The sequence below is a fragment of the Falco punctatus genome (genome assembly GCF_963210335.1).
Source record: "Falco punctatus genome assembly, chromosome: 3".
Taxonomy (NCBI): Eukaryota; Metazoa; Chordata; class Aves; order Falconiformes; family Falconidae; genus Falco; species Falco punctatus.
Genome location: NC_137582.1, coordinates 97629125 through 97642125, shown reverse-complemented (window position 1 = coordinate 97642125; position 13001 = coordinate 97629125). Strand labels below are relative to the sequence as shown.

At 46.6% G+C, this 13001-nt stretch overlaps 1 protein-coding gene across 1 annotated transcript in view; it reads left to right on the top strand.

Moving 5' to 3' along the window:
* The window catches only part of GMPR (guanosine monophosphate reductase), a 49273-nt gene that overhangs the window by 28863 nt on the left and 7409 nt on the right, over positions 1-13001 (top strand). The window contains exon 8 of the mRNA XM_080378265.1: positions 4352-4511. Within this exon, the coding sequence (XP_080234391.1) occupies positions 4352-4511 (160 nt within the window). The remainder of the gene's footprint in view (positions 1-4351; positions 4512-13001) is intronic.

Genomic DNA, 13001 nt, shown 5'->3' with positions numbered 1-13001 from the left:
GTGGATGGCAAAATAAGCTTCTAGATAATGTTACTGCTATCAGTGTCTGCTGCATGCTGCTGAGGTGATTGGCTATGTGAGCCACGTAGAAGATAGCCTTGATGCCCAGCATTTACAAGCTAAAACCTTGATACTGATACTGAATTGTCTAGCACAGACCTCTGTGCTTGCCGAGAGCCTCTTGAGGAGGAGTAGTTACATAAATATATTGGATAGCAGAGACTGGGTGATATAATACACTCATGTACAGTTCACCTGGGGATGGAGGACTGGACAAAGCGTGGACAAGAGACCCAAAGAAGGCTTTTGATGAAAGTGATTATACTATCTGGTTTTGGTGGATCACTGTAAAGTCTTTATGAAAGGGTTGTTGAGGTGTTCTTTATAAAGCAGTGACAAAGCAGCCATTTGAATCATAAAAAGCCTGAGGGAGTCCCAGATCTGAAGACTAGCATTGACAGATGGCTAAAGATGTGACTGGAGGAGGCAAGTTCATGGGAACAGGAGGAGTAGAGTGGACTGAGTGCAAGTGAGTAGTTGTGAACCATGAAGAAGATGCTAAGCTTTACAAGTGGAAAGTAAACACATTGACTGGTGTCAGGAGTCAGAGGCAGACTGGGCATTTTGGCAGAGGGGAAACACAGTGGAAGCCTGTTGAAGAAGGCAAGGAACAGTGAAGTGCTGAAAGTGGAGGGCAGAAATGCCAGAAGTGACAGATACTTTGGGAGAGACTGTTGGAATTCTGGAACTGCTGGATGGGAACCTAGTACGGGTTTGGTAAACTGAAGATGTCACTGCCATCTGGGTATTGGAGATGATAATGGAAAAGATGTAGGTTGATCAGGAGGACAAGAAGTGTTTTGATGCAGGAATAAGAGAGAACATGGAAAAACTCTGTGTTGGGCTCACAGATGGGTCACATAACTGGACCCTTGGAAAGGCTGATAACATGAACACATTTCTTAGAATGCCCCAGGGAGGCACTACTGTCTCCTTTTTTAAAGATGAGAAGTCAAAGCACAGAAATACTAAGTTCAGTTGCCTGAGGTCACATATATTTTTGCGACACAGCCAGGAACAGAATGTGCCTTTTGAGTTCTATGCCAGCATCTTTAACACAATACTGCTGTTCCTTACAGCAGTGGAGAGAAGAGATACAGGAGCAGAGAAGGAAAAGGAAGGAAGAATCATGTGGAAAAGTCAACTGGGGACATATACTGGTTCCAAAATATACTTGAGAGATCATACTGGCTTTTTTTCCTGTTTTCAATAGCTGTGTGTGTTACCTACTGCTGCAGAGGCTTGCTGGCTCAGCTGGAGCACAGGTGAATGTTGATTCCAGGGCCAGCTGTGGTCCAGGCAGACTTAATGCTGCATCTGCCTGGAGGGCTGCCCAGACTACAAATCCAGGCTGACTCCAGCTGAATTTGTGCAGAGCCAATCTGGTTATCAGTAACTTGTATTACCAGGCATACAAAAGACATCTGAGGGACTCCATCCAGATCCAGCAGAACTGTGAGTGCTGCAAGATTGGGTTGGCGTCAGCACACATATTCTGTAAGGGCTTGAAAGAGGAGGCACTGTGAAATGTGAATGAGCAAAATCTGCCCAGATGCAGTGCAGGCCTCAAGGAGCAAGTCAGTGCATTGAAGTGGCATCGTGTAGAAACGGGTCAAGTCTAGCAAACTCTGGGCGAGCTACTGGGATGCTTGTATGCAGCGTTACCCATCACATCCTGTATTATCTAGGGGGTTGTTGCCAGGTGTTCCATGTCCCCCACATCTTAAAATAATGGCATATTGTCTGTATGTACTTGAAAATGAAAGACTGCAGCTGGGTGCTGCAAACATCATCAATGCTTCTGTTCATACAAAAAAACCCCACGCCAAAGTAAAGAAAGACGATGCTAAAAACTACAGCCTCCTGGTTGGATGTTAACTGTTAGAAAAGCAGCGGAACAGACTTGAAACCTTTAGACATCTTTGCAACACTGAAGCAGGTTGGAAAGTTCTAGAGAGCATTGGAAAAGTGTATTTAATATGGGGTTGTCATTCCTGGAGCTGCAGAGCAGTAAGCATGTGTCATTCCAGTGTTTAGATGTGCTGCGTCTGCTGTAACATAGCTCCTCTCTTCTGGAAGAGCTTGGTGAATTATGTTGTAGTTTGCAAAAGTTACTCAAGTTGGATGAGTTTCAATCCTGTAATTCAAACATACTTGTTTTCCTCCCAAAATACACAGTCAAAAGAAACATAATAAATAGATACTTAAGTGCACAGGAACCAAAATTACGTGATTCTGAAGTGTAGATTTCATGTGACTGTCTTGCATTAATAATTTGGAGTCTGTGAGACCCACAAGTAGAGGCAGGACTAGAACTGGGGATCGGGGGATAGTATTGACCAGACAGAGTCCTTGGGCAGGACTTTGACTTGTTTAAACACCCTCCTTTGAAACCTTGACCCCAAAGACATCCCTTCTTCCTCATGTTGTTTTCTTCCACCCGTGACGAAGACATCAACTAGATTTCCCAGGGTACTTTTTGTAAAGATGGAGCAAGATTGTGCCAGGTAACAACAGGAGCTCCCCACCAGTAATTGAGACTGTCTTAAAGAATGAGTGTTCCCTTGGTTTTGGCAGGTTAATAGTAGTATCAGACTGAGTCAAACTGAGGCTTTAAAACTCAGCCATCTGAAACGAGAGAGCTCAGGAAAAATCTGCCAGGTAGCTGGCATGACAGGACACCTGAATGGGTGCCTGGCTATAAATACTGCTTGTGATGCGCTCAGCAGTTCTGCACAAGCCTTGTTTTTAAGATCCGTTTACCATGGACATACTGTTCTTTTCAAACAACAACCAGGCGAAGGGAGGTGAGGTCAGCAGAGCAGCTGGGTGCTCTGCTCCCAAGTGCTGCTGCTAGATCTGCTCTTTGGAAAAGGGGTGGAGGGAGGGAACTGGCTTTTATAAATCAGTGCATACTCCACAGTTGTCATGTATTCTAAGATGCAAATACTCCCACATTCAAGTTTGTGTACAGAGCTTTTAAGGAGATGGCAGAAGCTGAGCAGATTTGATAATGATTTCACTTTTCAGATTTCAAGGTCCAGTAGTATCGTTTGGATAGTGACAAGAGTTTAGAGCAAATCCTAACGCCAGACTTACCTAGCCTGGGATCTCCCCAGAGTTCTGACATGTTCATGATGGGGTGGGGTTAATTGAGGCTCATCTGCTTTCCATGAAGTGAGGTTTATAGCCCTGTTCTTTTGCCAGTTCTGGGAAAAAGCTGGGCAGAGGGGAGGCCTGTTCTGACACATACACACCGAAGAAGCAGAGGCTGAACAGGAAAATGTTTTGTTTCAGGAATGGGTCACCACAGGCTCATAAAGGAGTAAAAGCCAAACTTTTCCAAGCAAGACTAGATATGCCAAAATACCACAGGAGGAGCTGCTGGTGGAATATTTCCAGCCCAGCTGGAAATATTGGAAATCACTGCAGAAAATCAAGAGTGATTCCAAAAACCTTCTTCCTGATCTTACTCCCAGTGGAATTGATTTCATGATTTGCAAAGCCACAGGAGATGGACAAACCAAACAGGCATGATTGAGTATTCAGTGTTGTTATTCAGTATCTGGAACATATTTAGGAGTTGTAGCTATGGCTTAGACCTCCTTTCTGATGCATGCTGAGAACCACAGAACCCAGGGGTGGTGGTCCTTGGCCTAGAGTTTTAAAACAACAAGAACCAAATGCAGACCCATCCAGATCTCTTTGACAAGTGATCGCCCAGACCCACACTGAACAGACGGATGATTGAAACATTATTTCATTACAAAACCTGGTGGGTTTATGTCAGTGTAGGGAGGAGTACATACTGCCTTCAGGGTACATTCCCACTCACAGCTTGTAGCCTAGAAAGGCCTTGACGCAGGAGCTGCCCTTTTCTCCGTGCAGCACTGAGGTCAACAGGGCCCAGCCTTGCGATTAAGGCTTCCGAATATTGCAGTCACAGTAGTAATTAATAAGGAACTGTGCTCAGATACTATTAGGGAGTAAAGGGTTAAAACTGAATTTGAAAATAAAAGTCTGGGGTGGAGCAGAAAAATCTAGATCTTTGTCATCACAACAGAAAAGGATTATTCTTTCCATTTAAAATACCGGAGAAATACAGTTCAGCATGTGTCAGTTCTTCAGTAGAGCACTTCTTCCAAGTTTGCTGCATCTGTTACAGGAGGGAACTCTCTGTACCAAACTATTCAGGGCTCGCTATTGTTTTTGGAGGCCACTGTGTTCTTGCTTTGTCTTTCATCCTCTTCTCCCTTCCCTGCTTTCTTACATGTCACTTTGTTGATCACAGGAGCTGGTGCTGATTTTGTTATGCTTGGAGGAATGTTTGCAGGCCATGACCAGTGTGCTGGAGAGATTATGGAGAAGAATGGCAAGAAGGTGAAACTCTTCTATGGAATGAGCTCTGATACAGCCATGAAGAAGCATGCAGGAGGGGTTGCTGAGTACAGGTATGAATTCTACACAGGAGCCAGCCTTTCAGTAACTTCTGGAGTGGAATTGCACAAAAGGCATCTGTTGGAAACAGGCCCATGTCTCTATTCCCATTTAGGAAGCTGTTACCAACACTTCTGGCAGCAGATCTGAGGGAGGGATGACATCAAGGGGGAGACAGGGAAAAGGAGCTGGGGGTGGCTAGCTGAGAGCAACCGCATTCGGTCGATTGCGGCCAGTGCGGTGTGCTGTCACTGCAGCACTAGCTGCACGGTCTGGGAACTCATGAGGCACTTTTCTGACTTACGGGTCTCCTGGGATGTGTATGAATTAAATGCCAGAACATGGCATACCAGGCTGCAGTTTCTGGCCCTCTGCTTGTCCAGGTTGGAGTATGGGCTCCTGGCTGGCCCACATGCTCCCTTCTGTTTGCAAAAAGTGGGTGCCTGGTGAAATTGAGCTGGGGTTTCCCCAGTATAGATCTGAGTTACAGCTGTAACACTAGTGAGGGCCCAGGACCTCCGAAGCACTCTCAGTCACAGGCAGTAGCTCCAGGACTCCCTCTTGCATTTGCTGGGCAGTCTTAGGCAGCAGATTTCCCACACCTTTTTGGGTAACAGCACCAGAGTAGCCCCAAATCATGCAGCACGCAGGAGCTTGGGGTTTGAGTTAATATCCTCAGGGGACAGGAAAGGAAGACAGGCTTTACAAAGGAATCTCTTGTCCATTGCTATTTTACTCCAGTAAGTGCTGAGAATGTTGACTTTTTGAAAAAGCAGATGACTCCAGAAAACCTCTGCCATTTCTCTTACGAGTGGCAGGTATAGTTACTGCCCTTAGACCATATTGACCGCAAGCATAAGTTCTTGTGGTTCTTGCATACTCTGTTAGAGAATGTTTCCTGTCTTACAGTATACATTGGTTTATTGAGATGTCCCTTTTGATTCTTCTCCTCTGCTGGGGTACATTCAGGCTCTGGTCCCATCTGGTAAACTGCTGTTTGTAACAGAGCAGTGACCTTACCCACTGTTCCAGACATTAAGGATTGATGGGTTTTGTTGGCCTCATCTGCTACAACTACTCCAGCATGTGGGTTTTTCCCAACATGTTCAGCTGCTACCACGGGTAAGAGTTGCAGCACTGTGAAGGTGACAGTGCAGAATGTAAAGCAGAATGAGATTCACAAAACAAAATGGAATTCTCACTTTGACACAGAGACATGCTAATAGGACCACAGCAGTGCCAGACATCACACTTAGATAGAAGGCATCTTTGAACCCACCTCCTGTCCTTCACCCTGACGTTAGCTCTTGTGGGTTTTGTCTGCCAACTCTGAAGAGTTAAAATGCACCATAAAAATGTGCACTAATTCACCTAGCACTTCATGAAGTGGTAAGACACAGCCTACCTCAGAGCATGTACACCTGTCTCTGTTGGACTAAGTCATAGAATGGTTTGTGTTGGAAGTGACCTTTAAAGATCATCTAGTCCAACCCCGGCAGCGAGCAGGGACATCTTCAGCTAGACCAGGTTGCTCAGCCCTTTCCAACCTGACCTTGAATGTTTCCAGGGATGGGGCATCTACCACCTCTCTGGGCAACCTGTGCCAGTGTTTCACCACCCTCATCATAAAAAGCTTCTTCCTTACATTTAGTCTAAATCTGCCCTCTTTTAGTTTAAAGCCATTACCCCTTGTCCTATCACTGCAGGCCCTACGAAGAAGTCTGTCCCCATCTTTCTTACAAGCCCCATTAAGTACTGAACGGCTGCAGTACGGTCTCCCCGGAGCCTTCTCCTCTCCAGGCTGAACAGCCCCAGCTCTCAGCCTTTCCCCACAGGAGAGGTGTCCATCCCTCTGACCATTTCCGTGGTCCCTCCTCCGGACCCGCTCCAACAGGTCCGTGTGTTTCCTGTGCTGAGGACGCCAGGGCTGGACGCAGCCACTCCAGGTGGGGTCTCACCCGAGCGGAGTAGAGGGGCACAATCCCCTCCCTCGCCCTGCTGGCCACACTGCTGCTGCTGCAGCCCAGGACACGGGTGGCTGGCTGGGCTGCAAGCGCGCATTGCCGGCTCATGTCCAGCTTTTCGTCCACCAGTACCTTCCAGTCCTCCTCTGCAGGGCTGCTCTCCACCTCTTCACCCCCCAGCCTGTATCGATACCGGGGGTTGCCCCAGCCCAGGTGCAGGACCTTGCACTTGGTCTTGTTGAGCCTCATGAGGTTCACAGGGGCTCACTTGTTGAGATTGTCCAGGACCCTCTGGATGGCATCCCATCCCTCCTCGGGCATGTCAACCACAACACTCAGCTTGGTGTCATCTGCAAACCTGCTGAGGGTGCTCTTCCCACTGCCTGTGTCATTGATAAAGATACTAAACTATTATGAGCTCCTAGACTGTAATAATCGTGGAGATTAAGGAAGGCTGGTGGTAGACATTGTGCAGGAGAGACCTGGAGACAAATGAAGTCACTGGCTTTCCTGGTCTGGCAGAAAACCCAAGGCTCATGAAAAGAGAAACCTGTGTGAGAATGGGGAAATGGAGAGCTTGTAGACACTGCGCTTACCAGATAGTCTGTGCCTATTAGGCATAGTCTGGGTCAATACTACTGTCTGAGGAAGACTTCTGAAGAGAAAAAGATCAGTTGGACATAGGGATGAGAGTTGATAGTAGAGAGTGTTTCAAGGGCAAAAAAGCTTGTGATGAGTTTTGGCAAGTTCCAAGGGCATTTGTTTTTGCAGGAAAAAAGAGATTTCTTAACAAGCAAAAATAGACAGCAAATACTATGGTTTGAGGAGAACATGTATCCTGACAGATTTTTAAAACCAGGACTTTTCTGCATCTAATAGGATGAGAAGGGGACAGGGATATCTTTGCTTTGTGCCTGAGGAGGACATACAGGTCGGTCTCGACTGGAGTGTACCCTTCCTACTTCACCTGAGCCTGTGTAGCTCTTTCTGGGGTTCAGATCAGTGTCAATGTGCAAGGGATGTTTTATTTTTTAAAAAAATCTCATATAGGGCTGCATGTGTAGCAGTTAAAAACACTGCAGGATATCTGGCTACACTGAGGATGGCCAGAGGATTGCTCAGGTGAGAACTCAAGTGACTGGCTTTTCACCTGGCTGACCTGCAAGGCCCTTTTGGCACTGCAGGTTCAGTGCGCTTTTCCTTTCAAGCACAACTGTTTATTTGCAGAAAAGCAAGCTGCCCACGAGTCCATCCGCATATGAGACAAGCTGAAACAATGCACCAGAAAGATGTGCCACATACCTCTGAGCTTTGATTCTCTCTGTGTTTGTATGCTGCTTCCCAGAAGCTGTGTACAGTTTTGGGGCTTCTTTTGTCCTCCAGCAAATCTGTTTGTCATCGAAGCCTCTGAACAAATGGTCTGAGCGGACAGCACTAGTAATTATCTCATAATTGAGAAGTGGCAGCTGCCAGTTACACAGAAGTGCTGGCAACCTGTTATCTGAAATACGGTAACTCACTGTCCTTTGCTACCCTGTGCATGTGTCAGCTGGAGTGTGGGAAAGGCCTCACGCTGCTCAGGCATGCAGCTAATGGCAGCTCCCTGCGAGCTCACAGAGCAGCCCAGGCATGCTGCATGGATCTCAGCGCAGCACAGTCATTCAGGGCCTGGCCACCACAGAGCGGTGAGAAGCTGCAGGAAAAGTTTGAGAAAGCTCACCGTACCAGTGGGCCAAAGGACCAAGGCAGCTGTTCAGTTCTACTCCACCTAGTTGGGGGAGGGGGTGATCTCACAACAAAATTTATCACCAGCAGGAGAATTAATTGACATTGGTCCCCCTTAAAAATGAGATAAAGTGCAAATGCTATGCCTTGTTAGGGGTAAAGGGAGCCACAGAAAGGCAGTGTATTTGGCTCAGTCCAGACAGACCCTTTCAGTTCCTTATGGGCAATACCACACTGCTGCTTGATCCATAGCTGTATTTTGATTTGCATCCTGATTGTAGAGTACCCTGGGGCTCAAGGTCTGAAGCCTTCTCAGCAACAAGGGAGCAGAAGCACAATCTGAAATTTTTAGTCTCTGTTGAGATACTGCCTTTTTGTGCCACTGATAGGTAACATAGGAGTCCCCCAGTCCACCACTAGCTACAACAGCTCCAAACATGAAATCTGTAAACCTTGGCTGTTACCTGTGAAGGAGCAGATTCTCATCTTGTTTACATTGCAGCTGCAGTGCAGAGCTGCTACCCATACCAACCTTGGTCTGGGTCTTGCATGGCCTGTCTCAGCACAAGTGTCACTGTGGTTTAAAAATAGCAACTGTTAGTTATCCAGCACCATAAATGTGCTGGGCGTTGAAGGAACGACTGGAAACAGGGCAAGGCTTTGGGTTGAATTACTGCTGCAGGAAAAGGTACGGGAAGTTCAGTCACTTACTAGTTTAGCTTATGGCAACCTTGAACCAGAAGCATTTTAACAAAGTAAAAACTAAGTCAGCATTTTAAATGTTGGGTACCCCAACCAGGTCAAGTCAGTGGGGGCTTCTTCATACACATTTTAAAAGCCCAGGTGTAGGTCTGTATCAGTGATCCTAATAAGCTGTTTTGTCTTTAAAAGAGCCTGAGCACTCACGATGTTTTATTCAGACAGTGGGGAAGCTCTGTGTGCGCTAAGCCCCCTGCAGAATCAGGCTACTTGTCACTTAACTTCATAGTCTCAAAATTACACATTTTGTTTGGAGAACCTGAGCCTCCAGCAAACAGTTAAATGAAAATTGACAGGTGAGATGGCTGTAGCAGGGAATAAAGTCATAAGAGTAGTTGGTTTTGTAATGAATATGTCAAGTTGATCCCATTTAATTTTTTATGAAATTTGTGTAGCCAGTTTCATTACTTCTATGTCATTTATATATTGGTTTATTTTTACTTTTTTTACCTCCTTCCACAAGGAACATGGATCAGAGCTGGGAATTTCTGAAAGGCAATTATTGAGGTATTTTTTGTGGGAGAAAAGAAATAAGGCAAACAGGGACAGAGACCACATGCAGTATCGTTCAGTTAGAGCCAATTTGGTTTTGTTGACCCATTTGAGATTTCACAGGTTGTGTAAACGCTGCAGTTCTGCTGTGTTCACTCAGCAGTCCACAGCTACTACTGAGCTGGGGTTTGGCCCTTTGTACTAACTGTGGGGTGGAATTTGGGCCACAGAGACAGAATAGCACCAGCAGCTGGCTGCCGCTTACTTTTCTGTATCCCATATGATAGCCTGGAAGACCAGCCCCAAATTTCTGCCATTTCCTAAATGCTTTACTCATAAGGTTGCCTCATGCCAGGGCAGCCTGACCCCTTTGTCCTGACCCACATTTTGCTGGGCTGACAGAGCACCATCACATGTGCTTCACCCCATCCACCCTGCCAGGGTGCCCACTCAAGCAGCAGGCTTAAGTTGGCCAGGAGTTACAGGGCACACCACAGACCGGACCCCATGCAAAAAGTCTAAAGCGAGTAGTTTTCTCCCTTTCTATTCACCATTTAGTGGCAAATGACACAGTCTCTGCTCTATGAGCAGATGAGAGCATCTGAGTACACCTTTCCCAGCTGTTGAGGAATCCCAATTGCTCCGTCCACCTTTCTTTTCCGAGAAAGGGTTAGTTTCTGGTCATAACTCCGGGGAAGATGTCAGAGCTGCAAATCCCTCAGTGGTTCCTGCTGACTTGCTTATGCAGCTTGCTGCCAAGCGTACCAGCTTTTGTGATACCCTTTGTAATGCACTGTCATGGTTCAACCCAGCAGGCAGCTGAACACCACACAGCTGCTCGCTCACCTCCCCCCCAGCCCCCACAGTGGGCAGGGGAGAGAATAAAGGAGAAAAAAAAAAAAATACATGGGTCAAGGTAAAGACAGTTCAGTAGGACACAAAAGGAAGGGGAAATACTACTAACAATAATGATAAAATAATTAGAATATACAAAACAAGTGAGGCACAATGTAGTTGCTTACCACTTGCCAACTGATGCCCAGCCAGTTCCCGAGCAGCAGCCGCTCACCAGCTTTTCCCCTAATTTATATACTGAGCATGGTGTCACATGGTATGGAATATCCCCTTGGCCAGTTTGGGTCAGCTGTCCTGGCTGTCTCCTCCCAGCCTGCTCGTTGGTGGGGTGGTACAAGAAGCTGGAAAGTCCTTGACTTAGTGTAAACACTGCTTAGCAACAACTAAAGCATCAGTGTCATCAACATTACTCTCAGCCAAAATCCAAAACACAGCACTGTACCAGCTACTAGGGAGAAAATTAGTGCCAGCCAAAACCAGGACATCCAGCACCAGACACGCACAGGCATTTGTTGTTGGTAAAATAGTCTCAACTTGGGGATATTTTTTTTTTTACTTAGTTTTAATTTATTGACAACTAATATAAACTTCTAGTCACCCTTGGAAAATTAAACAAACATTTAAGTAAACACCTTTCCTCCCCCTTTTCCAGACTCCACTTAAGCCAGCCACCTCTCTTTGCCCTGCCATGTCTCAGCTCCCCTTACTTTCACCACAGGTCACACTCAGTCTGTCCCAGCTCCTTCAACGAGGAGAGGGGTGGCACAAGACATCGTGGTTACATGTGTAATAGTTTCTGTCTGCCACTCCTTCTTATCACACCTTCTCCATCCTGGGTTGTCTGGAGGCCACAATCCTTTTTCAGCCATCCCTGCTCTGGCATAGGTCACGCAGGGACTACAGTCCCTTTGTGAGTGCACACCTTTGGCAAGGAGCACCTCCTTGTGAGAGTGGATCTCCAGCTGCATGTCTCCTCAGGCACATCCAGGTATGTTGCAGCACTATCAAAACTAGCCAGCTGCAACAAGGCTTCTACCATCCCATACCAGGTTAAATTCAGTAAGAAGCTCCCACACCTTGCCCCAGCACAGCCACCAATCCCCCACAAGGTTTCAACAGTTCTTCTACTCTCCATGATGTTTCTTCATCCTCTTCAGGCCAGTCCACCCTACTTCTCACTTCTGCTGTGTCAGGATTCTTCCCACATCCTAGCTCTTCTTCCAGCCAGCCTCTCCTCATCTGGGCCCCCTTCTTCTCCCAGAGCCTCTCCTTGTCTCTCCTACATCCAGGGCACTCTCTCTTCCTTCTGCTTCTTCCAGGTCTCTCTTCATCCCATACTCTTCTTCCTTTGGTCCTTCTCCTCCATACCCCTTAGAGCTATTTAACTACTTAGCAGGAACCAGCCACAGCTGCACCTTATCCACACCAGCCAACCCACCGCCCCTGAAGCCAGCCCAGAGCTGTATGTTATCAGTGTTAATTAACCCAGCTTCATTCCTCCATAATTCCTCTACACTTCCTCTACACAGGTGCGTTTCCTCTCCCAGTGGATGCTGCTGTTCCTTAAATAAACTTGAGCAGAGGTGTCATGTGCTCTCCTGGCTGAAGTTTTGGTGGCTTACACCATTTTCAGAGCTAGGTGGGACCATCTCTGCACCTGGCATGAAGCAGATGATGGCCTTCTCCTACACAGGTCACCCCGGCAGCCCTTGCTACCCGAACTACTGTATATGCCAACACCCACATGTGCAACAGTTGGGTGCTCATGCATTAACAAACTGGGTGCTCATGCATGTACTAACAGGGTGCTTGGGCATAAATTATTTGGGCATGCATGCATGAACTAATTGTGTGCTTAGGCAAAAATTAATTTGGCATTCATGCATAAATTAGCTGGGCACTCATGCATTAATTTATTCAGTGCTCGTGCATGAACTAATCTGGCACTCACAGGAATGCAGCAAGCCCAGCAATTTATGGCTTATATGGCACGCCACACCTCTGCAAGGCACATATCAAAGAACTCTTTGAATGTTAATCCATTATCGACTCTTTTAGTATCATCACAGTCTTAATGTACATCAGTTACAAAGTCCACTTTTCCTTCCTTTGGACCAGGCAGCAGGAATTAATACTGTAACAGTACACTTAGTGACATGAACGCCCATGTTAAAGGGGTTAATGTCACAGTTTGGTTATATACCCATCACAGATCCCACCCCTGGCACAGACACAGTGGTCAGTGGTGCGCCAACGTGTGCATTACTAAAATTCCACCCACTCCCCCTGGGAACCAGGGCACTCATCAGCACGGTCTGGGCAATATGTTGTCTGTTACAAACTCTGCCCCTTTCCCGTGGGGACTAGAGAATACTGGGGTTCAGATTAACACAGCCTGAATATATACTCACCACCTGAATATAGACTTCAGCCCCTCACCCCTGTGGACAAGACCACGGAGGTCAATACTGCAGCAGTCTGAGCAGTTCGTTTGTGCAAGACACACTTAACCAAGAAAGCCCCAGCAGTTTGCATATCTACCCATTGCAAACTCCACCCTCACCTCTCTGAAGGTGAACATCATCATCATCTGAATTCTTGCTACAAATTTTAGGCCTTGTCCCCTCAAAACAACCAACCAAGAACGTAATGGCAGTTCCAAGTTATTCATTGTGCTTTAGTGCAATGATTAAGATTGTACAAGCAGAA